This window comes from Odontesthes bonariensis, chromosome 17, assembly GCF_027942865.1.
Source record: "Odontesthes bonariensis isolate fOdoBon6 chromosome 17, fOdoBon6.hap1, whole genome shotgun sequence".
NCBI lineage: Eukaryota > Metazoa > Chordata > Actinopteri > Atheriniformes > Atherinopsidae > Odontesthes > Odontesthes bonariensis.
The window spans coordinates 8655981-8682161 of NC_134522.1; the positions used below are offsets into that span (position 1 = coordinate 8655981).

A 26181-nucleotide genomic window follows, 5' to 3' on the forward strand; every position below is an offset into this window, starting at 1 on the left:
GACGATAAAAATGTGCTGTCATTCAAAAAAGGCACACAGGATACTATTAATACAGAACATTCAAATGCAAATTGTGCTCACTGGATTTACACAAAAACAAACCTAAAATTTGATTTGTACTGCCATATAAATATGAGATTAGATCGCCTCACTGCAAGGCTGAACATGAACATTAAAATCTGGGTCATGCTGAAAGCAAAACATCCACCCTGGGAGATGTTCCCATGTTTTTCCAATGACACTGGACAGCTAGATAAAGATATATAGAAACAGACAAGTTGCCTCAAAAGCTCCAGAGAGAGCCGAGATGGAACCAGAGTGTGATGTGATCATGGAGCATTATCTGGAACAGCCTCGCTGATAATGAATTAGAGACTGAATGTGAGGATACTCTGACAGTATCTATGCTTGTTTTATGGAAATTAAGAATGCCTTTTGTTTCAGTACTGAAATTCAAGTAAAGATGTGGGTGTAAAGTGCAATAAAATATTCTAAAAGTAAAAAAGCCACCTACAAATTGTCAGAGGTACAGATTCTCAGCATAATGAGAGCTGCTGAGCTAATTATGATCTTGAGCATTAAATGTCTAACAATTTTTTCTGCTGTCAGATCCATTTTTTTAGTTTTATGATTTCCATTTTAAAAAGATCTAGATGGTGACAGCAAGAGTTCAAATACAGTCCTTGGTACGCTACATGTGGCCAACATGTATGTTGAAAGGCCCTGCCTTTTAAATACAACCCATAAGAGTACCTCCTGAATTAGTCTCCCAATGGTTGGTGGATGAAAAGCACAGAAACTTCAAATAAAATAATTTTTGTGTTCTGTGGCACAGCTCGTTTGGAAGTAGGGCTTGATTATGTTTGTTTGAAAAAAACAGTTGCAGAACAAGAAGTGTGGGATTTAAGTTAGAACATACAGCAACACTCATCGTGGTTAAAAAAAAGAAAAGAAAAACAGAAGCCACTTAGTTAAGGTGGATAAACAATCCAGTTTTGTCACCCATTCATACCTTACCACTGGTGGTAAGTCTCCATTAAGTCCACATTATAATTTAAGTGAAGTAGCTGTTTTTCCCAGTCGGATAAGCATTTTTCTTCTGCAGTTCTATTTCTCAGCAGGGACTCAAATTATTGTGACTTTATGTGTCTGCAGGCTTGTGAGTCATAACAAGGCGAGCTGAATGAAACAGTTAAATCAGCTGCAATATTTTGGTCTATGGTGTGTCATCACTGCTGTCCATGGTGCTGATTCTGAGACCACCAGAATGAGAGAGCTGTCCGGATTACTATCCTTCATAGATCTGCTGACACAAAGAATCCCTTACCATATGGAGCCATAACTGGAGCAGGATTATTTACAAATGCGTATGGAGAGCTGTGTATCTGTGTCTCAATCCCAGTGTGCATAATCAGATTTAGAAATGATCAAAATAATCTAAATTGGTACTGAGAAATGTGATTGTGCATCCCACAAGAATCTGTAAAGGCATAATCTTTTTTGATGAATCAAAAATGTGTTGTTGTTTTTTTTAAATAGACTGAAATAAATTCTTCAAATCTTTTTTCCCTCAGGAGATGCAAATACAGATAAAAGAGGCATATACCAACTAATTGGCTGTCTTTTTAAACACGAATTTTGCTGAACTTCTGTTGTAGAAGATCTGTAGATGATTGTTTTGTTTGCCCTGAGCTAAGGTTCACAAGCTCCCACTGTCAGGCTGTGCACTGCTCTTCCTGCGCTGTGTTTTAATATATTTATAGCCTTCAAACTCTCCATCTTTCAGTGGTAGTCTCATGTGATCTTAAGCCTGACTTCGTTTGGCGGGGCAATACTTGCGGTTGTAGTTGTGTCTTGGACTCTTGACATCATCTACTAATAGTATTGTTTTTGTTTGTTATTATTGTTTGCCAAAGTTGCATATTTGATGCTGCAGAGTTTTCTAGGACAAGTATTAAGTTGAAATTTATGTATTTCAATCGGTTTTTCCCACCTTGGAAATGGTCAAGGAGAAGTGGGACAGTAGCCTGACTCAAGTTTGGTCTTTATTTCAACATCCTAGACTCTACAGCTGCTTCTTTCCACACTAAATATGCTTGATTAATGTTAGAAAACATCATAGCTTAAATTTTAAAATACATAAAAAAAGATGTTTCACTGCAGAAAGCATTGCTACAGTTTTCCCATTGCCATGGCGACAGGTCCCATGACTGTACCAAAACCAGTTGGGTGGACCCTGCATGTCCAAAAATTCTGTTGTAGGGGAACCCTGCGGGTTTATATGTGTTGCTGTGTTTGTACAAAAAGAGCTTCTAGAAAAGACTGAGAACTTCACAAGGCTGAAAAAGGGTCCCTTTAACTGTTGCTAATCTGCCTTTCACAGTTATCACAGCCTTAATTGGAAGATTTAGCAGCCTTCGCAGCAACATTTTCAAAAAAAGCAATGGTTGGTTCATTTGATAATTTGTGACTACCACTTACCACTTGAGGTTCAGACTCATACCCTTTTAGTGTTGGAACAGCCTTGAGTTTTAGTGTTCATAAACTGTGACTGTGATGCTGACCTGAAAAAAGTAACTGCATCAACCGAACCAAGATCACTGGGTCTTTATAGAAGCTGAAAGGGGTCAACTTGCCCCCGCAGCCAAAAACACATTTTTCCGAAGACCTCTCCGAAACAAAAACAAAGTGCTGTGCTCTGTGAGTGGTGGTGGTGCATCACTTGTTCTTTGCGACGTGAAAACTTCTGTTTTTAAAGCAATTGATGACATGCACACATTATCTGGGCATTAGCCTACCAGGAGGATATGATCATACAAGGAAATCTGGGAGCTGTGACACGACGGTGGCCATGATTGTTGAAAAAACAGTCTTGAAAACCTATAAATATTGGTAAATAAAAAAAGAAAAGAAGGGAAAAAAGTTTGAAAAAAAATGGAACAACTCATAAAAGGACCAGCACTGACGTCAAAGCTTTGTTTAGTCTTAATAGGATGGAAGACAATTCTTGCTGCTGGCTACTGACCATTTATTTTCTTAGAAATACAGATCATTTGCTTCAGGACAGCTGGTGAAGATTCAGCTGTAGTGAGGTGAAAGGATAAAAAAAAAAAACACTTCATGAGATCACCTCATCTTATTCATTCTGTCCTTTTATATAATAGTTATCAGGACATTGTGCTGACGCAAGTCAAGGAGTTGTGAACCGGTGTGTGGTGTTTGGTGCCTCTGCCTCTATGTGTGTGAGTCATAATGTCACCTACTGGGATCAGGATGGGAGGTCAAATGAACAGCAAAAAGTTGTTTTGACAGTGAGTTGGGGCTTGTTTATTGTGTAAATGGCTCTGTGTAGGTGTTACTTGAAATTATTCAGAACTTATCAGCCAGTATTGGGAGCAATCAGCTTCAGTAAACACACACATCATCAGCATGTGCTTTTGTTATTACTTGATTTAGAGAAACATTATGGGAAATCCACAAAAGAGAAACTGACTAGTATCACACCTCTGAGTGTTAAAAGTGTGTATACTCTACGCTGACTCAAAGATGAGTCAGCACTAACTGCATAATACCACTGCTTTGTTAAATATAACACAAACTGGTTTCCTTCTCATTGGAGAGTAAAAAGTAATGTTCAAATGTTCTAGTTATTTTAAAGCCAGCATAATCTATAAATTATTGCAATTAATCATTTAAGCATATACTGGTTCCAAACTCAAGGAATGAACCAGTGTTTTGTCTATACATAACAGACAATTTAGCAAAGAACCAATTTTAAATAGCATCTTCAAGGCACTTTATTACCAGCAGCCTATCACAAATACACATAATTTGTTCCCATTTATTTAGTTGCATCAATGAAAACTGCGAACAATAACGCTGAAACTTGGCATACCTCAGCATTGTGTGCTGTCTTCAAATGCTTGAAGTCTTTCCTTCAAGCATTTGAGGAAACTGGACAAGTGGAGGACAAAAGAAGAAGAAGTGTCAGGCCTAAAACACTATCTACAGCAGATGAACAGGATCTGAAAGTGATGTCCTTAAGAAAGAGGAAAAACTCCAGCAAAGACCTGACACAGGAGCTGAGACATGCATCTGGAGCTTCAGCTGATCCATCTGCTGTTGGCCCAAGCCTCATCAGAAGGTTACATGGTGTCATTCTGGGCCTCAAATTGTCGAAATGGCGACACTCAATTTTCTATCAAACGTCCCGTCATTCCGACACTTTTTTCCTCCTATTGTCGGAATGACGGTAGCCTATATGTTTTATTTTTTATAAACATTACGCCTTTCCGACAATTCCTTTAATAGCCTATTATAGCCGTTTTTTTATTTTCATTTTTAGAGGAACTCCACAACCTCGCAAACCAACTTTAATAATCTAATATCAAAATCCCCTGAAATTTCAAATATCAAAATACAGGTATAATGTAAATCGGGCGAGTCTGAAACGTGTTAGATTGAGCAGAAATACAGTGTCAGTGACCTGTCACAGCAGCCAGCTGGAGCGGAGCTCTCCACCGAACGCATGCGTCTTTTGCACGCTGGCATCATATGCAACATTAAAAATTACAAACAGATATCAATGACAGCTCAACATGTCGGACGTCCCAGAGCTGCACAGGAAACCACTTTCACTTAGGCTTGAGAAAATTTTATCGGTTAGCATCGTCTGTTGTGAGGGGATGTAGCTCAGTGGTAGAGCGCATGCTTTGCATGTATGAGGTCCCGGGTTCAATCCCCGGCATCTCCATTGAAAACTCTTTTAGACAGCCGTGGCTTAGAGAGTGGGTCATCTGAAAGTTGGCAGTTAGGTTCCCGCTCTCACTGCCCAAAGACTGGTGAACTGACCGCTGGTGGAGTGGCAGTCCACCTCCATGCCACAAGGTGCCCTTGAGGAATTGTAGCAACTCTGTTTTAGCTACTGTATTTATTATTTATGTGTTTTTGCAGGTATAACACGTATAGTGTTATATAGAACTGTTCTTTTATGTGTTTGTTTTCTTTCCTCTGCTTTTTTCCACTCTAATTATTGTTTCTTGTCAGTGATTTTTTATGAAGTCCCGTCTGAACCTCGTCTGTCTTAGTCTGTACGTTTGAACTGCTGTTTTCTTTTTTCCTGATTGTTATCCTGTTGCTGCTTCCCTGTGCTTGTTTGTATAACCTTCCAGTTTACTGTAGCTGTAAGCTATCATTAAGATTCCCTTTTAATTTGCACCTGTCTACCTCTCAGTTTAGTGCTGTATTTGGTTCTTGTGCTGATCTCCAACCTTAAGACTACCCAGAGACGTTCAGCCAGGGTTAAATCAGAATATTACTGGATATTACTGGGTTCCTTCGCCTTTGCAGTACTGCCTTGGCTGTATACTGAGGGTCATTCTCCTGCCAAATTGTCGGCCCGGACCAACTTGAACAGGCTTTCTTTTAGGATATCTCCTGACTTCACTCCATTTAACCTTCTCTGAACCTTCACAAGTGTCTGTGTCCCTGTGACCAATGACAACTCCACAGCATAATGCTTCCACCACCGTGCATGATCATTTGCATGGTAGTAGACTTGGTTTCTTTTACATATAGGAATTAGACTGACAAGTTGATGTTGGTTTAAACAGTTTCTCAAACTCTGACAATCCTTTTGGTTGTTTCACTTTGTAATTCAAAGTGTCGCTTGGTTGCTCACAGATTCAGACTTCACCAAGAGTGACTGAGACTTTCTGTTTACCAACCTTACCAAAGCCAGTTGGTAGAGTCTGGGCCCCAGACTCACCTGCTTTCCCAATTTGAGTAGTTGCCAGTTCAATTTTCTTCCACTTAATAATTAAGGATGCCTCTCTTCTCCAGAGAATGTAACATTTTTTTCTAGCCTGCCATAAATCTGTTGTTTTACCCAATCCTGTGTCTGTGTCTCTGCAAGAAGCTCATATTTCCTGCTGACTTGGCTGCTGACCTCTTGCTCTTGTTCAAGAGCAAGAAAGACATTGCCAAAAAATCCCATAAAAAGACCAAAATAATTTTCTTAATTACTTACACTCATTTAGCAGATCCTTTTCCCTAAAGTGACTTAAACGTTAGAAACACATCCAAGTGGGAATGTGAGGTTCTGTGTCTTACCAAAGGATGTTGCAGCATGTAGACTGAGGAAGTTGGGGATTAAACCAGCAACCCTCAGAGGGAAAATCCTTAGCTAAGGACATCCCAAATAATTCTCCCACTCTCCCTGTTGCACTGCCTGAAGTCTAACATTAATACAAATACGAACAGGCCAAAAATATCATGTTTTTTTTCTTAGAAAGCGTCAAACAAGTTCTCTAAACCTGTGCTTAAGTTTAAAATATTGAGAGATACATTGTGAAATCGTTGATGTGTTTCAGCAGATTGTTAAGTGTCACTTTCTTTACATTTCGAATGAAAAAGCACGACATTTATACAGTAAGGAGACAGTTTTAGGAGGCAGTTTTGGCTGACCGCAAACTAAGTTTTCAAAATCATCTTTCTTGTCCATCAGCGTTGAACTTAGTTGTGTCTTTCCTCAATGCCATACTGATAATAATCTAAAAGACAAATCTCCAAACTTGAAGGATGCTGCACCCATACCTGTTTCCTTGTTGTCAGCCACTCTTAATGAGAATGGCGGCTCAAGTATCTTAAACACAAAAAGAGGGGAAGCTGTGGCATAGAAGGTCATAAATGAAAAGGGAGAGCATGTGAGAGAGAGCAATGAACATCCGTGCAGTGAAGTGGGAGACAGAAAGAGGAGCTAACGTCCGGAGCGGCAGTGGAGAGTGCTGAGTGGGTGGGGTGGTGGAGGAGGAGAGCCGAAGCTGGAGCTTGTGGTCTCAGCCTCCTTCTCAGAATTATCCCTCAGTGACGCAGGCTCCTCCACACACATCCTGACAGCTGCTCCCTGCCTGGTTACAGCGCTGCTCGGCCAGTCCAATAACATTCATGTTCATTTCCGCTTTAATGTGTGACTTTTTCCCCTGGGTTTACCAATACAGCTGCATTTAGCCTCATTAGTACATGTTCACTTATTACTTCTGATCTCTGTCTAATCTATGAGCCTGTGGGACCACATTGTCGCATACACTAGGCCTTCTTTTTAGATGAAGATGAGCTACGGAGACAATAAGCCTTTTGTCTGTTTTTCCCCAGTGACGGCAGGCAGAGCAGAAAACCCCGGATGCTTGAAAGGTAGCTGAAGGGCACTGTGATTGTTCAGACATCCTAACCTCCATTTTCATAATGGTTATTTTATTGCAATGCGCTGTAGCAATAAAATAAAGGCATGATTATCTTTCCAGAAAGTTGTCAATTAGAAATTTACAGAGCTGAATGGTGTACTCAAAAAAATTGAATGTGCAAAAGGAACTGATTTAAGTTTCAAGAGAACTCTGAATTCAAACAGAGATGAAATACATTAAAACAAGGTCATATTTATGGGAAATACACCAAGGGGCCTCCATTTTCTCTGAAATCATCATCTTGATCTCAAGTAATCACATCATCTGTCAGCTGACTCATCCCCACTCCACCACATCTTAAAGGTGATTTACTGGATTTGGTGACTAAGGACGTCACAAGCATTACAAAAGTGACCCCAAACACACAAGAAACAGGTCGGCTAAGAATAATTCCCAACTTCAATAACTTGTGAAGTAATCAAAGAGCACAACAAAGCAGGCGATACAAATTTGAGTAAAAATCCAAAAGAAAAGAATCCAAGGCAGCCAATGACAGGGAGGAATGGGGAGCAACTAATCTATAAGGAAGAAAGTGATCTGGCAAAATATAAAGAAACCCTGGAAGAATGTGGTAATGAGTAATGAAGGATAGGTGTGTGGCAGTCAGCAAACTGAAGCCTGGGGTCCAGCTGAGTGGTCTTTTTTGCTTGAGAAAGTTCCTTCCTGAATGAAGTGACCTGGAAGTATCTGAGCAGCAGACACGATGAGAGCTGAACACATTCTCCACACGCTAAAGAAAGGAGCTTCAGTGACTTTATTATCTCTTTTAGCATGGAAATTATACTTTTTTAGAATACTAAATCTCTGGTTTTGTTACTGTTTTCATGGGAAGCACTGCTTGTTTCTGCTTCATCAGTTTTTTCATTTATTTATTTTTTCATTTATTTACAGTTTAAGTCTTGGTTTTCTGAAACTTGCTGTGTTTGTTAAGATCCTCTTTTGTATTCAGTTCGTTTGCTTTTTTTTTGTCCTGTTGCCATGATTTGATTAATCTGCACCTCGTTATCCAATTAGATCTCACTTTGTGCTTGTAGTCTCACTTTGTGCTTGTAGTCTCACCTTCTGCGGTTTATTAGTCAATTTATTCTCATTCCTGGTGTCCTTCTGACATTCCTACAGCCAAATTAATTCTGTTAGTCTCAGTTTGAGTTTCAGTATTTTCACCTCAGTTATGGAAGACTTGTTTGCAACCCGCCAGTGTCCCTTTTTTTTTACATACCAGTTGGTCATTTCTTATAAGCTTTAATTAAAGCTTAATTTTGAGTTAGAATCTGTTCACATGCAGTCAGAGGCTCTGTGTCATGTATGGCAGGCAAGCTGCCCATATTTGGGGGTACTCTGTACTTGCTATGGTCAGCTTGACCCAAGAGATATTAAGACTCAAGATTAAGAATTATGATATGAAGGACCACTTTGAGCGACAAGTTTGTTCTGTTCAGTCAGATCAACCCCCACATTAGTTCTGACTGCTCTCAGGCTTTTTACTGTTCTGCTCTCTTATACGTTAATAAAGTGCCTTAATGGTTATTGACTGTAATCTGTGTCCTGACTTATGTTTGCTTGGTAGCACATAACTGTGTACTCTTCACAAGACAGCTGCTATGAACAGAGCTGTACAGACATGTCTGAAAAGGGAGCTGTTGTGCTGTCTCTCTGTGGAATTTGGTCCAAAGCATGTCAGAAACCTTTCATTAAGACCTCAGGAAAGTGTGTCAGCTTGTTAAAAAACAAGGAGGCATAACTGCCACTTCTGTGTGTTTTTTATTTTCACCCACGGAACGAGACATACTTTTATTTTGCTGTTAATGTAGCATCAAAGTGTGTGACATGTTTAACAAGGAGAGGTAAAGCATCATGAGAGTGAAACTTGGTTTAGTCAAGAATACTTCAGCTTCAGAGCTGATTAAATTCTCATTCCACCTCTGTTTTACTGTGGCTACAAGGAAAAAAAGATATTAGGCTACGACATTGTGAGGACTTGGGGGGGATTTCCATGGTGACATTATTAGTATCAGAGTCATTTGTCTTCCTTTGACAGACAGTCTTTCACTGAACGATTGGGACATTCCTGAATGTCCTTCATCTGTTTCCTTACAGCCTATTCATGGAATCCGAGCTGGCTGCCGGAGGCCACAGACATGGTGACTAGCAGCTAGTATCACCATGAGCTTTTTCCATTATGACTTCAAATCAAAACAACTGAACTGAATAAGTCATCATGTCGTTAAATGTACTACAAATGGTCAATTCCGGTCGGACCTTCCTTATCAGTTGCTCTAATTGCAGCTACTAATATCAGCAGTCACGATACAATTATATTTAAAGTGCAACATCATCAATCCTGAGAGATACGCTCACATTCTCAACGCAGCCTCTGACCATAAGATTTGGATTGCATTTACAGGGCTCTCAAGTCTCACGCAATGAGCGTGAAACACACGCATTTCAACAAGTTTACACGCTCACACGCCATACATGCCATTTCTCACGCTGAGAAATGATCAACTTCGTCGCACAGAAATTCTAATGGCCGATACTATAAACGAGTCAATGGCAGGTTACTGTGCGCTCGTACAGCTCAGAACTATAGCTCTGGTACAGCTGTCTTGATTTAGCAACCCATTGGCAAATCACAAAAATTTCTCAGCCAATCAGAAAACAGAATTTCTTGTTGCCGGGTGAGGTCTGAAATAGCTTTCAGCTGCAAGCAAGCGTTCCATGAATGCACAGCGGACATAACCTATTATGCTCTGAATGCGTGCAGAAGTTGTAGACGAGCTGGAGGTGGAAGAGAACCGTCAGGATCATCAGCAGGTCATATCTTCATTTATTTGAATCTGTTATTAGTTACTATAGTTTTCCTACTCTTTGTAAAAGACCAATACCTGCCGATTAAAGTGTTCGTTGGAGTAGTAGGCCTAAATATTCAGCACACACCCTTTGACATGAGCAACTTAATGAAAAATGAAAAATATGTAGGAGTGTAATTAGGCTTCCGTGGTTAATTTTTTTCAAAGGTGACTGGTATGAGCAGATTCCCAATAAGGCTATCTACAATTGCCAAACTGGTATTAGTTGTGCCACACTGAAATGCTGATGCAGAGAGGGTTTTTTCCATGGTGGGGCTCAATAAAACCAAGACCAGGAACACGTTGGCTCTGAATGGAACTCTGTCATCCATCATGACTGTGAAAATGGCTGACATTGAGCCACAGTGCTTTAAATGGGAGCCCCCAATATCAGTCATCAAGCATCAAAATCTGCCACAAACACTTACAACACTCATAAACAAACACACACAGAGAGGGACTGCTCAAGGGGCCCATTTGGGGTTATGTTTGTTTTTCTTAATTTAATTTGTCTGTTTTTTTGTTTGTTAAGACTTTGCATACCTAAAACAATTTATTTTAAAATATAGCAGAATTTAGTGTAAAAGTGAAGATTTGTGATTTTGGTACAAATAAAACAATTTCTTTGTTCTTTAAGTAGCTAGTTCATGGCGATGGGATACTGCAAGGGACCCCCCCCCCCCCCAAAAAAAACGAAAGGAAACCCCCCCCCACGCACACGGCCCGGCCCCGAATCTCACTCCAAGCAAACTTGAAAACTTGAGAGCCCTGCATTTAATTCAACATCCTTAAGTCTAATTGAACCACTTCATGGACAAAAGGCACAATCAGCTTTTTTAATAGATCTCTGCCTTTCTATATCTATTCAAGAAAAGAAAAAAAAAACAAGAAAAGCTCCCCTTGGAGCTCTCAAAAGAATCTGATAGAAAATCTAAACTCAGTCTAAATTGGACAAATCTGAAGTAGACTCAGCTGTATATGCTGCAGGAATCCAGGGGTAACATTTGATTCTAACCTTATTGTGTTCTTCAGTGTTGTTTTTCCAGTTTAAGACTGTTTTTTCTTTCAACTGCTGAGGCTTCCCCTGTTATCTACAGGTGTTTTATAATGCCACAGCTGGACTCATTAACAGGACAAAAAAAAAAAGGCACGAACACATCACCTTTGTACCTGCCACCCTGCACTGGCTACCTGCTCAGTTTCGTATTGATTTTAAAATCTTAAAGCTCACATTCAAAGCCTTAAATGACCCCAAAATACATCTTTTCCCAGATTACAGTTAGAAAACTTAGAAGTGAGATCGAATGTTTTTCTTTAGTGTCCCTTTTAAAGCCACCTTCAAATCCCTCTTTAAAACGTTCCTCTTTGAGGGAGCTTCTGTCAACGTCTGCTGCGTTTATCAAACATTTTTTATGTGCTTTTCGTGAACATCCATCCAACTCTAACTCACCTTATCCCTTCTTATAGAGCATTTTGTTTCATTGTTAAGAAAAGAGCTCACAAATAATCATTCACCAGACGGATAGTAGGCCTGTGGCCTCTCATACAACAGAGGAAGATCCTGTTTGCATAAGAAAGAGATGCTCCTGACATGAGAGGCTGTTCAGCAGGTATAATTAGCGGTAGAAGAAAAGAAATCATGTCAGTTTAGAACTTAATGACCCCTCGAGTGTATGACACCCACAACCAGCAAATGCACAAAGCCATTCACAAAGACCAGAAACAATGAGGAAATGAACAGTGAATATTTGGGGTGTTCTATTTTTCAGCTCACATTTTTTTCCCAAATGATCTCTTAAAAATCTTCCTCTTGATTTCATAATAACGATGCTACTCAGTGGCTTTATGCAGTTACTATTTGTTCCTTTTTTTTAATAGATTTTCTTTCTTTTCTCAGCGGGATATACGGCAACAATATCATTTTACTTTGGAGAATAATAAAGTGGTATAGAATTCATGACTGATCCTTTTGAATGTGATGCCTCCTCGTCCTTTCACTCACTCATGTGTCTATCTTATCTCCAATGGTGCCCTTTTAGAGTAAAGGTGTTGGTACATGTGATGGTTCATTCCTGCTTGTCATCAATGAGCTCTGAGATTGTTTTCTCTTTGACCCGATGCTTTCAACGGTTCATTTGTCTTAGACATCACTCTTGTTTTCACTTGTTTGCTTTGGTGAAGTTTAGGCATCCGAACCAAACGTGGTGTCATGGTGGTAAAGATCTGGGTAAAAGTACCGGGAATGGATTCAACCTGTCACTGTATATAGCATGAAATGACACATAAACATCAATAAAAGGATGTCGTCAAGACATGACATGAACTGCAGTGGTATAACTATGCTGTTTACTGATACCAAGCTGGAGGATCCCATCCCCTCAAAGTTCATAGCAGGCAGTGACATGAAAAAGGCTAAATATGCTTTTATTCATTGGTTTTTCCATGAGACCTGAAAGATAACATTTTTTTTTTAAATTCTTGGTTACAAAAATTCACAAGGTACCTTAAGATAGACCTTGACACAAAGTCTATTATTTAATCTCACTTTTCAAGCTCACTGGTTGGAAAGTCCTGCTTTATCTGAAGAATTATTCAATTCTGGCTAAAACAAAAGAAACATCCAACTGAAATACATTACTTTGAGTGGTGTGCTGTGATGCAGCAAGAATAAAGCACAACAAGGACTATATGTATTTTGTTCATAGCTGTAGCCTATAAGACAGTTTCTTTATTGAATATCTGACACTTACATACCTTGGACAAATACCATCAGATGTGGTCTGATAACAGGTACCAACTTGTACCGGTGCAGGAGCCTCCAGGGCAAAAAAGGCTGAGATCCATAGAACCATGACTCAGGTCTATGTGGCTGCAAGAGGAAAACTGACTCCAGACTGTACAATGGAACAATTGAAATGAAACAGAACCTGGAAAAAACTTCAAAAGACACAAAGAAGGACCTAAAATGGTGTCTGATTCACCTTTCAAGAAGATGTGAAGAAATACCATGCAATGAATGAACAGTAGATGGGATGCAAGCTGATGTTGCCTCTCTGCAGACATAGTGTGCGTCTTAATCATTTTTTCCATTGCTTTACCCCAAAAAATTCATTGTACGAATGAAAGTTGAGCCTCAGACTCAAGAGGCGCAGAGTGGTTTTCAAGGTCGTGGAAAGGTCAACCAAGTTTTTACCCTTGTGGAGTTGCTAAGGGGTGAGGGGAGTTTGACCATGCAGTTTACATGTGTTTTATAGTTTTGGAGAAGGCTTAGAACCGTGCCTCCTTAGAGATTCTGTAGGGGAAGCTGTGAGGGGTGCTGCGGGAGTACAGGGTACTGGAGTTGCTGTTGCAAGCCATTCAGTCCGAGTATAACCAAAGGGAGAGGTGTGTCTGCATCAGAGGCACAAAGCTGAGCTTGTTTACATTGTGTGTAGGACTCACAAGGCTGCTGAGGTGGTTCAGGCATATGATTCAGATGTCCCCTGAAGCTTTTTCATGCATGTCCAACAGGGCAAACCCAGAATCAGCTGGAAGGATATGTATTCCCTTTGGCCTGGGATCTCCCAGGAGATCTTTTGCAGCCTGACCTTGAATAAGCGGAAGAAAATGGACGCATGGATGGAGAGGAGTCAGGAAAAGGAAATGCAAAAGAGACACTGGAGGTGATATGCATGTAGAGAAGAATCTTTAAAATGGGAGCTTTTTGAAATCTCATTACTTCCATATTCATACAAGAATCTTTAATTGTTTAAAGAATGGTTTAAAAAAGCGTTAGAAATAATTATTAATGCTGTAAAAAAGAAAAAAAAGGAGGATGGGGCTGATTTGCTGCACCTTGAATCTGTGAAGGGGACAATTAAATCCTGATCCGCTGTATCTCTGAAGAATGAGCTGGGACAGTGGAACAACACACCGACAGAGAAGTGCTGAATTCTCATGAAGAGCTCCAAACAGTTCTTGTCTGCAGTGACTGTGGTGCTACAGAAATATTAGGTTAAGAGTTTCCATGTTTTTGTCAATGACATTTTCATTTGTTCTCTAAACCAAAAAATAACATGCTAGATTGTGGTTCCAGTAATTTCAGCCACATCTGTGCGTGCATATGTAGCCCCTCTGCTTTTAACTTCTCAGTCAGAGCTGAGGATGACTGAATTTACTGCGCAAACAAGTGTTGAGTGCTCTCTGTGGGAAGGGGCTTATGAGTGCAGGAAATTGGAAATTGTGGCTTTCTTGGCCAACCTTTTCCATCATTCAAATTTTCAATGTGTGAATCACTACTTCCAAGATTTTTGTCTATTTCTGACTTCACAGTAAATCACTATTATACCGAATTACTATTTCTTGGTATTATCTTAGGCCTAATCTGGGGTTTGTAATTGCCCATATTTGACTGTTTCTTTGACCATATCCGGGGTTTGTAATGGCCCATATTTGGCCTTGAATGATGGCACAAGAACAAGGTCAATGGCTGTCTAAAGCCAGCCACAGATCCACAGCTGACCCTACAAGGCTTGCAGTAATCCATGTTAGGCCTTAATACCTTTCAGTACCAACGGAGTCATAAGTGCCAAATGTGGCCCAAAAGTGTCTGCAATCTGGGCTATGACTAAAAACCTTGTGAATATAAAACAATAAAAAAGTATTCTATATCCACCAGGATCAAACACATATCCAGAAATATTGTATTGAAGATGAAGAAAAAGTAAAAAGTTGTCTTCCAATTCGGCATTTAAGAGCAAAGAGAGAAAAGGGCCGTTTACCGGCCGAGATCTATAAAGCCTTAGACCCGGTCCAGATTAAAAAAAACACAAGATTTAGGCTAATCAAATATGAATTAGACTGCCCTAGAAAAAATAAAGATTCTTTTAAACACAGTCATTTTGTGAAACCCTTTTCTTTATTTGTCAAACTCCACAAAAAGGGGCTATTTCACTGCTTTTCAACACCACAAGAGATCAGGTCCAGATCAAGAATAGAATAGAATAGATTTTATTGTCATTGCACACCAGGGTACAACAAAATTGTGGGAGCTCATAATATGTTTGTGTTTATGATTATTTGCAGTCTGTATGGCCCAGGGGAAGAAGCCGTTTGTGAGTCTGCTGGTGTGAGACTTAATTGACCTGAAGTGCCGTCCAGAGGGCAGCCGGTCAAACAAGAGATGGGCTGGTTGGGAGGGGTCTCCTGTGATGGTCCGAGGTTTACCTGCAGGATCTGAACAAATCATCCATGGAGGCCAGATGGCACCAGATGATATTTTTTGGGCAGCGGTTTGGACCCTCTGCACAGACTTCCTGTCCTCAGCTGTGGACACAGTGTATCACACACCCAGACAGGATGTGAGTACAGTGAGCCTTCTTCACCAGGGCCTTGATGTGATGAGTCCAGGAGAGTTCGTCGGAGATGTGGGTACTCAGAAACCTAAAGGTGGTGACAGTTTCCACACGCTCTCCGTTTTTGAAGACGGGAGTGTGGTCTTGCATTTGCTTCCTGAAGTCCAGTTCTTTTGTTTTATCGACGTTCAGAATCAGGTTGTTTGCTGAGCATCAGGAGGACAGTTTCTCTTCCTCAGCCCTGTAAGCGGTCTCATCCCCGTCTGAGATGAGTTTGACCACGGTGTTATCATCAGCATATTTGATGATTGAGTTGGAGTACAGTCGTAGGTATACAGGGCGTACAGTAGGGGGGCTCAGTATGCAGCCCTAGGTGGGAGCCAGTATGGAGTGGGATTATGGATGAGGGGTGGGGGCCAAATCTGGCAGACTTTGGGCGGTGTGAGGAAGTGTTTTATCCAGATGCAGGTGGAATAACCTCAAAATAACCACAAAAATAAATTCTTCTCTTTTCCTTAGCACTTTTCGTGTTGGAAAACAAAATGAGGTTAAATAAAAAATACACACAAGGGACAACGTACATCTTTTTGTGCAATTTATTACAGATTAATTCCCATTAAATCTGCTGTCATTCACATTTTATTGTTGTTGATGTTACACGGCTAAACACGTTAGAGGTTGTGACGAAAAATCTGTCCATGAAGACTAGGTGTCTACTCACAATTGCTTGGGGCATTTTCAGACTGTCGCTCTGGTCTAATAAAATCCAGATTTTACAACTGTTTCATTACCAAACAAAACCACCAATAAAGTAACTTAAAGACAACATCTGCACAGTAAATCTGGCTATACTTATGTCTATGATGATCTCTAAAGAAGTTGTGCGTCACAATGTCCCGAATGTTTTCCCGCAGTCAATAGCACGCTGTTTAACATACCTCGGTCATAAACTCGATTTTGCTTTTGTGAATGTCCACTGGGACAAGGACTGTGGTTCAGTTAAATGGCCAAGTCGAGCTGTAACTATAGCTTGACTCAAATGTGCATATACGTAATTGTGCTGAGTGAGAAACATCAAAAGCAAAAAAGGTTTATGACCGGACCTTTAGACTGGTCAAAATCTGGATAGATTATTTTACTAGAAAAGTCAAAGTATGCTTAAAAGAGCCTTTATTATCTGTAAGATAACCTACACCGGTTCTGACCAGTCTAAGTTTTCATGTGGGAAAGAAAAAACTGTGGTTTAGGGACCTTTTCGGTTTCTAAATTCAGCTTTGGGAGATCGGGTGTACTGTACCTTTAAGAAGACCCGGATGTGTTTTTTTCATGCACCGGAACAACAAGCGTTCAATGTGACCTGCTTTGGATAAAGTTGTGATCTAATAGAGTGTTTTAATTGTAATTTAAGCTCCTCATAATGTTTCTTACCACCGCAAACTGTGAGTATCTAATTCCCATAATGAATGTAGTGAAGAATGCCTGTTAACACCGCGTCGTCCTTATATATACAGTTAGTTATAGCGTCGGCTTAGCTAACATGCTAATGCTAAACATGAACATTTCTACTGGAACATATACCCACCGTCATCATCACTTATATATACTGTATAAGTCATTTAAAAACGTGTCATCTTGCGACTTTGTTGTGAGTTAAGTAGTTAACTTTAAATGTAGCTGTATAAATGTATATACATTCATGACAGTTATATTTCTAGAAGTCTTGTTTCTAATTCAAACGCATTTTCCGTGCTCTTTTCTTTTTTCAGTGGCCAAAGCAAAATCCAAGTAAGTGAAGTGTCTGAACACACAGTATTGTAAAAAAGTCTAAATCTAGCCCTCTTTTCTTTATATTTAGCTTCGAAGCAGCCAGACTTTCCTGTAATGTCTTAAGATGGTCTTGATCAGTAGCTCTTCTGGCTTATTTTTAAGGACATTGGCTGCTTTTTCACTCCTTTCCAGTACGGTCTTGAATAATTTCAGGTATGAATTGTTTAAGCAATCATAGCATAAAATAAGACTTAAGAGACGAGCCAATGTTGTGTCTACACAGTACAAACAACTTGGCAATTATAAATATTATCTTTAGGCACTTTGCTACCAGCAGCCTTTCACAAAGACGCATCATGTGCTCCCATTTCTTTAGTTGCATTTGTGAAAATGCCAAAGATAACAAAGTTTGACAGACAGAAAAAAGCACTTTTGCAGCAACAAGGTGATTCCACAAAGAGCTATTAGCTGAAAACTTGGCATATCTCAGCATGGTGTGCAGTGTGTCCTTAAAACATTTGAGGAAACTGGACATGTGACTTTTTCACGGCTCTTTATTTTTTGCTATCAAACTATACTGAGTGTACTCAGCATTTCAGTTGTGTTGTCCTCCTTCAGGACCATCCTGGTGCAGATGATGAGCGCTGCAGGAACGGGTTATTTCTTCAACACAAAGAGGAATCGCCTCAGAGAGAAACTGGTGCTGCGCAAACATGATCCGTTCGGTAAGTTGTGACCGACTGCGTGTTCTCCTCAGAGCTGGGACGCACTTGAAAGCTCCAAATCCCTCCCCACAGAGATTCATGAAAGTCAGAGGTTTTTAGCTGATGTTAATTCCAGAAAGGTGAGAACATTCAACAACAATGAACTGCTTAAAAGATAAATAGGAAAGTGTAAAGGTTGAAAAAAAGCCCATGTAAGACTCCAAAGGTAGACTTCGTGACTAAAGTGGCGGTGGACTGTGCCACTGTGCATCGGTAGTGCTCAATCAGGAGGTTTGTTTCTTTAATCTGCGCCTCCCCATCTCTCTCCTGCGTCCTTGATGTTGGAGCATCTTGAAAGCTCTCAGTTCTTAAATGCAAAGCACGAGGAGCTTTAAGTGAGGATGCTCATGAATATCTATTTTGCAAGTCTTATCTGGAGCTGTGACTCATTAATCCCACGTTGCAAACTGAATTACAGGCACATGTGGTATATGTCATCATGGTCACAGCTGATGTTCATGAAACCCATTGTAAAATACAGCAGTAGGCTGTAACAAAACCATTTAACTAATGCCAGTTTAAAATGCCTGCTCCAAAACAAGGTAGTTTAATTCAATGTATGCATTTCCACCTCGAGCAATCATTACAGCAAATTCATTTTGACTCATAAAAGCACAAGCACTGTTTTAATGAAGGCTGCATTCCACTTCTGTGCACCTTCCACAACTAACTGCACGAGCAGAAGTGGAATGCAGCCCCATTTAAAACAGCTAAGATTAGCATCGTAGCTCATGTTTTCCTGATATTTCCGCCGCCTGTATGTCACCTCAGCTCCTCATAGCTCAAGTGGGAAGGACTAAGACGGAATGTACAAACTCAGAGACAAAAGGCGAGGGTGTTTACTAAAAAATAGAAAAATATCAAGGTCCATTCATCAAACACTAATGAACTGTAAAACATTACAGTTACACCAAATGATCAATAAAGCTCAGACATTTCAAATTAAAAGTAAGCAGTTACATACTTGTGCTTGTACAGATCACATTAATTTCAAGCTGTTTAATCTGTCTTTAATTGTTTAATAGATTTATACTAAATAAATAAAAGTTCATTATTATGATCATTTAAATATAACTGGTGTAAATACTTGAATCGTTGCTAACATCAGGGTCAGAAGTCAGTGGGGGGTGTAAATATTCCACTCGTCTCAGCTTCAGAAATTATTAAGACACCAATTTTCACCAAAAATCTGTTTTCTTTTGTCATTGTTTAGCAAAATACATCCTTGAAGACCCAATTGTCTCCATGTGGATTACATTTATAGAAACAAAAATCAACGCAAAGCTGTTCATGATGAACCCATTTTGCTTCAGATAACTTGCACTCGTCCAGTGTTGCAGACTGCGTGTGAGCACGCTGTGGGAGAAGCTTTCTGTAGAATGTAGAAATTACCGTCACTGCATGTGAAACCCAGCTGAAAGACGTGACCTAATAACACCAAAACAGCTCGAGCTTACTAATGCAGCTGGTGCTAATGTGCATACGTGTTAAAATGTCGAGCTCAGAGGTGGTAAATTGTCTCTTGACGTCTGTTTTCCGTCTGCCTGCTGTCTTCGCAGTGAACAAGCACGTCCTTTTCTTTGAGAAGAGGAAGATCAAATCAATTTAACGATGCACCGACACATACGGACAACATAAGCCTGCGAGGGTTGAACAGACTATCTTTATTGTCATGGATTCCACAAAGCTCTGGAGGGTCAATGCTTCTGATCGGCTGGCGGCTTCAGAGGATTTCTTCTTGGATCAATAAAAAAAGCTGCAGCTCAGCATGACTGAGCATCGACAGCCGCCATCACTTTACTGAAGAGACTTTACACGGACCACCACAACCTCTTTGATTTAAACCTGTTCGGTCGTGGAATAATGTGTTTGCATGGTTCATCGTGAAATATTCAGACTCTGTAAACGTGCTCAAACCATTTGTAAGTTGTGATCCTTTAGGGATAATTCTGTTAAATAAATGATCTAGATTACATCCTGTACAGCTTCACTGTCACACTGTCTGATTTGTTCAGTAATCCAACCAACTGATTCCATGAGACACTTCAGTGGTCAGTCAGTCCAGACTTGCTCCAGCTGCTCAGCTGGTCTCAGAACAGTTTGGCCGGTAGGTCCCGTTTGAACGGGAATGACGTCTGCGTGCCGACGCCCTGCACGCTCACCGCCGCCACCTGATTGGCTCTGCGGGCCATCTCCTCCAGAGGCATTGAGGAGTGATTAGCCATGTAGAATGCCAGTGCTCCGATAAAGCTGTCTCCAGCTCCCTGAGGAGAAACAATCGCACGTTAATGCATTATTAAATAAATCTATGCTGCAGAGCTTTTGCTTCTTTTAAGATTTTTTTATTTATTTATTTTTCCTGCAAAGAGCAGGATCACTATGCAAACAATCAGTAAGCTTCAGCAGGGGGTGCTGTGACATTGGTCTGCCTCTCTTGGGTCTTGTACTCCTTTTTGGAGCCTGAAGTGGTTTGAAAAACCTTATTTTGTGGTGTGGAATGTGTCATCAGTCAGCTTATCTTCTAAAATACCATTGAAGGGCTTTGATCTTTGATTAATTTTCCACAGCATCGGTTGTTTTTCAAAGTATTTTTTGGTAAACAACCCAGAAAAACCTGAACTGTTCAGTGGAGAGCATGATGGTATGTTTTTTTTTTTTTTTTTTTTTTTTAAATCAAACTTGAAGATTGAAAAGGACAGAATAAATCAAACGACAGGCGGTTGGTTAATTGTTTTTCAGTCAGCTGAGCAACACATGGCTGTTTTTATGGTTTCACCATAACTGCCAGCAGCTCTGGTTTTGGCTTCACTGGAGGCACATAAATCCTCCTTTTTTCCCTCATCTATTGATAAAGATGGAATGTGCTGTCTACGCCCTGGAGGGGGGGGGGGGGGGGGGGTTGGTTGGGGGGGGGGGGGTTCGCTGATGGGAAAAGGCACAGTGGTATGTAGGGACACGCTCATGTTTAACCACAAACGGCCCCCCGACACTGGTTCTCACAAGCCCGCTCCATTACTCATCACCTCGGCTCTAAAGAGAGTTCATTGCACTCTCTTCTCTGAGCACCTTTGTAAGCTGCCCCCCCGGTTACCCTCCAAGCTCAAAGTAACCCTTTTCTTTTCTCACAGTGATGGCTGTGTGGAGATGATTCAGTGACATGGGGCAGATGATAAAACCCCTTAAATCTGACCCTGCCCTGGCAGAGAGGTTCATGTCTGATAGGCAGGTTCGAACATGCTCCTGTACGTAGCATATGAAAAGAAGTGTTGATTTGACATTTAAAGGGGAATTATGGCACCCTTCCCCCACTCTGCTCGCCGCTGGTATGGACTGCAGAGATGCTGGAAAAAGTGAGATCAGAGATGAAACATTTCACTGGCCTGGTGGATTTCCATGTTTAAACCCGTGGGGTGTTTATGTCTGCTCGGCAGCTGGGCTGGGCCTGGCTGCAGCCAGCGTTTGGAAACCAGGCTTCGGTGAAGCGGTCCCACTGGTTTGGGTCTGGCCCGATGATAACACTCCAGTGGGGGTTGGGAGCCGATGATCATCGCAGTGTGTCGAGAACAGTGTGAACAACAAGATTTAAGCCTTCGTTGTCATTACGAGATGATTATCTTGTTAACCGCAGGGTTTTATTCCTCTTTTATTCTTTTTCCAAATCGCCTGTGGACATGCCTGTAATCTACCGCCAAATCCCGGCGAAACCAACCTTCATCCGTTTCATGCCACACCCGGCAGGGTGGTGGCAGAAACAGGTTTCTGTTAATCAGCAAACTACTTTCTTTTTCTTTTTTTTTTTTTTTTTTTAACAAGTAGACAATAAGCCTGTCAAATTATACCTCCGTCATGTGCAGCTTCTCCATGTGGAAGAGGTTCATCCATCCACCTGAAAGTGGACTCCACTCAAACGACCAAACAGGTTTCCCTTTTATCTCCTTTTATTTCAACAGACTTGATGCAGTTGGATGATTTAATTATGAGGAAAAACCTTTAGAGAGGTAAATAAAAAGTTTGCACTGTAGCCAATTATAAGTAATTTATCTTCACAATGTACCTTAACTTTTTCCAAAACCTTGAACTTGTAACTTAGCACCAGGCAGTTTTTTTGGTTTTAGTGAATTTTAGCAAAGAATTATAGAATCCAGTGTTTCTAAGTGAAAATGAACATTTTCTTTATGTTTAAACATAGTTGTGTTCTTTCTGTCCTAATGGAGCGAAGCTAAAATTTGCATTTTTTTCTTGCTGTAATCCCTTTGGTTGATTGTTTTTTGACCAGTGAGCTGAATTAGACATAAATTATTAAAAATAAAAAGTTTAATTTTGAAGTTTAAATTAATCATCTCTTCGGTACTGCAGAACGTTTGACAGTTCAAATCTGAGATCTATCCATCTCAGAAGTTGATTTGATCGTGTTCAATACTAATTAATTAATTGAAACAATTAAATGAGCTGGTGTTTTCTGGGTGAACCCGATCTCATGACAAACTGTGACATGGATATCAGTCAACAGCGCTAAATAGGGTTAAATGCTTTTTAGATGAATGAGCTTGTTACCTGAATATTCCACTAGGGGGCACACAAGGGAACTCAGAAATTCAAGATTTGCAGGATGTAAAAAAAGAGGCTAGTTTTTGAAAGATGTTAGAACAACAGCAGAGCTTGACGGCTGCAGTATTTTGGATGCTATTCAAGACCCCTAAATCATGGAAGTTGGATTTCCAGTCACACCATCTCTGCAGCGCCTCCACTGGTCACTTCTGTTTAAATTTTATGTACATAGCGTTGATTTCTGAGAATTAGCTGAAGTGACGCTCCATAACGCAGGACATGTGAGGTGGCCTTAAAAGCGAGTATATTCCTGGCCGTTGAGGGTGTCAAAAGGCTACGTCTCAATACATGTTTCCCTGCTGAATATTTCAAAAGCGTTCAGCAAACATCTGTATTGAAACCTTGCCTGGTTGTGTCCGCTGGGTAGTGATTTCTAAAAAACTGTAAAAGCACTGGATTAATGAGCCGTACGCTGCACATTTATGTTCATTTCTCTTTTTCACTTTAAATAACACTGCATTACATATATCTATCATATCCACATGTGTAATAAGATGCCCAAATAAAATACTGATTACAGGTTTAAGCGACTGGTTAAACAGACGTACAGTTTGCCAGCTAAGGCTCGCTGTCTTTACAGACTCAAAAGCACTGGCAGACTTACAAAACAGGACTTCATTGTTCCAGTCTAGCCTTCTGCTAACTTGACTGGATGAGCCACCGTCCAACCTTTCTCTGTCTTAATAACAACGTCTCCTTCGCTGAGACTGACATGTGACGCTACTGGATCAAGTGAATGAAGCTCAACAAGGTTGACACGCGCTTCCCCCTTCAGCTCGCTGCCTCTGCCCTCGACACACTTTGATGAAGGTTAGATCTGGAGGCCTGTCAATCAAGTGACACAAGCGCTTGGTGTGGAGGAGCTGTGATGCTCTTGCCGGTTGCCCTCGTCTGTCGCGCCTTGACCCCTGCTGCCTTCCCTCTGCCTCTTCCCTGCTGGTGCTCACACTGAAGTTGGGAATCATGATGGCAGTCACCTCTGTGAGAACTCACCAGATTAACAAAGTGTGCTCTGAACTCCTTGACTAGTCGCTTTGTGCTTTGAGATACTACAGCAAGTTAATGTTGACTTATAGAAACTGCTTGACTTGTAAATGGTCAAAGGACTGTTACAAGAACTCTTACTCCCAGTCTGACTCTGTTGTTCTGTGTATCTGACAATAAAAAGACTTGACTCCTTGACTTGACTTCTTTTAAGGTTTGGCTTAAAAGATGGATGCAACCATCATGGGCATTATATAGAAAAAGGTAAGTACACCCGTTTTCACGCAGTTTGGGATGTAAAGTATAAAAATGATGGTCTGGAGCAGTCATGAATATGTGCTGACTGTCTTGTTAGTTCTTATCTGAATTCAGTCCAAGCATCAAATTACAAAGAACTCTCTCTTCACAGAAGTCTGGTTACGGTGCTGTGCCTTTTGTAAAATTCAAATTATGTAAAGAGATGCACAGCTAGTTTCATCATTTGAGGTTCAAGTGTAACATCTAAAAGGCGCAGAACCCATCTACTATTGTCATTTCCAGTTTAGTCACCTCAGTACCGAAACCAAATGCATTTTCATGCACAATATCCAGAAACAGTCAAACTAAGGAAGCTGAAAACCTCCCGTAAAAAGTCGCTCAGGAAACTGAACCTTCTCTGTTTGGGGTGACTGCATCAATGATGCCCAGATCAAACTCTCCAGGAAGGAAAACCCTCCCACCGGTGGGCGAGGACACACTGAATAAGTCAATTATCATGCGTAACTGATGCTGTGGATCGTGTGTAATTAAGGCGACAAGGTGTAGGCAATCGGATGTGGCCTATAAAAGGATGCGTGAATATGATGGTGCCTTGTCCAAAAAAAAACAATGGCTGCTCTTTTGCTGCTGATGGATGCAAATGTCAGAGTGTGGAGAGAGCGTGTGTTTGGAGATGACACTAATTTACTAAACTAAGATGAGGGAGTCATTCTCTGGAACTCTGTGCTGAACTGGGCCTGTTTATGACAATAACTGAGCCACCAGCTCCAGTTTTCCTGCACATACCCTTTGTTATTGCTGGAGAGGATTAACCACCATTATTTTTGTCTCGTTCCTCTTCTTTGCAGTGGGATCCGTCATTATTGTTTGGGGAATAGGAGACAGGAGGAGCATATTTTGTGTCATATTTTTTAACATGATCTCGTGGCAATGGGTCTAAATAGCATTTAAAAATTCTGATGTTGTTGAGAAGGCAAAATGATTAGGGTTAGGGTAAAAGTCGAGGACATGATGTTATTCTCTCACAGTGAACTCGATACTTAGTTTCCTGCCTCTAGTTCTACAGAAATTTTTATTGTCCATTTTTTTAAGTTGAAAAGTTGACGAGTCAGAGTAGCTTGCGAGAAGTTTTTGCCTGTTTTTGAAAGTGTTGCTGAGCACAACCAAGGACGGAAACAGCTTGTGCAAAACAGATGAAAAGTACATGTATTTTTACTGATCAGGATCATATTATTTCTTGTCAGAAGAAGATATTTTGAACATTATTCTTGGGTGTGGATGCCATATTTTCACTCATATGTGTGTATATTTGTCAAGCACCTGAAATAACTTTTCCCTATAAGTTTTATTTCTGGATGGCGACCACCCCTCTGTTTATTCGAGCCATATAATATGTCACCTGCCGATGATACTTCACGGAAAAATTTATTCCCTCCAAACCAGGTAATGGAAAAGTGCCTGATGCTCACTTTCTAATAAGTAAGAGTTCAAAAGTTCACAGGAAATGCCCCTGACAATTGAATGAAATCAAAGCAGCAGACAAAAACTCCAGGGAAATTATCTTTTCCACAAGCATGATGCTGTGCGTTTGGAATAAAGATGAAAAGCTGAATAGTTCAAACAAGCAGAAATAGCTGCAAACAAAGGAGCACACAGAAACAGAAGTCCATCAGCAGAAGATCCAGAGACAACAGGAGCGCCCACACTCTTTCATAGATCTCTTATCTATGTAAAGTGAAGCAGTGAGCACCAAGCATCAAAGACGGGCGCGATACCTCCAAAACTTCTAGAACATTTCAAATCTCTAAAAGAGTCTGATGGACCCTCTGAAGCTTGCCAGCCTCCACAACTCGCCTCCTGTGATCCTGACTCCCATTCCAGGGTGACAGATGGAGCTGTGAGCAGTTAACACCTGCAGCCTACCCCTCTGACAACGAAAGGCACCCTGGGGAGAGTAGAGACCAACCGAGGGGCAGCGATGACTCACAGCGGCTTCCACGCCAGGGAGCTTCCGGTGATACCGAACCGAGGACGACTCCCTTAAAGTAATGAGCCAGGAAGACTCGGAGATCAAAAACACACATAATTGCTCCGATGTGCTTTGTGTAGAACACTGATCAACATGACTATGAAGTGGTCACACATCTGGGTTGCTAAACAGCAGCTGCCGCCTCACGTGGGCTCCATTAAAACACGGTGATGTGGCAGTTTTTGTGCTTGTGACCCACAGCTCGCAGGGTCCAGGAATGCAAAGCTCAGGAGGCATTCGCTTACCTCAGACTTCCAGGAAGGAATCATGCAATCGCCTCTTGCGTGTCTCCTCTCAGTGGAAAAGAATGGGAATAATTTGCCCGTCCAGACCTACTGGGTCGCTGTA

At 40.8% G+C, this 26181-nt stretch overlaps 2 protein-coding genes and 1 non-coding gene across 3 annotated transcripts in view; 2 read left to right on the forward strand and 1 right to left on the reverse strand.

Annotated features, from left to right (window-relative positions):
* Positions 1-4681: 4681 nt before the first annotated feature.
* On the forward strand, positions 4682-4753 carry trnaa-ugc (transfer RNA alanine (anticodon UGC)). The gene has a single exon. It is a non-coding gene; the product is annotated as a tRNA-Ala (tRNA).
* An 11991-nt stretch (positions 4754-16744) lies between these two features.
* On the forward strand, positions 16745-19936 carry mrpl33 (mitochondrial ribosomal protein L33). Its single transcript, XM_075448101.1, has 4 exons — positions 16745-16862; positions 17190-17208; positions 17809-17915; positions 19514-19936. The coding sequence occupies exons 1-4, from the start codon at positions 16841-16843 to the stop codon at positions 19561-19563; spliced, it is 198 nt and encodes a 65-aa protein (XP_075304216.1). The 5' UTR covers positions 16745-16840; the 3' UTR covers positions 19564-19936.
* The window catches only part of rbks (ribokinase), a 48092-nt gene continuing 40431 nt past the window's right edge, over positions 18521-26181 (reverse strand). Inside the window, exon 9 of the mRNA XM_075448100.1 lies at positions 18521-20218. Coding sequence (XP_075304215.1) covers positions 20045-20218 — 174 coding nt within the window. The 3' untranslated portion in view covers positions 18521-20044. The remainder of the gene's footprint in view (positions 20219-26181) is intronic.

Bases quoted from the DNA above. Each gene is read 5' to 3' on its own strand.
- mrpl33 (XM_075448101.1), top strand. From the start codon at position 16,841: ATGTTTCTTACCACCGCAAACT. The intron at 17,916-19,513 runs GTAAGTTGTGAC...CTGTCTTCGCAG, and splicing joins GCGCAAACATGATCCGTTCG to TGAACAAGCACGTCCTTTTC.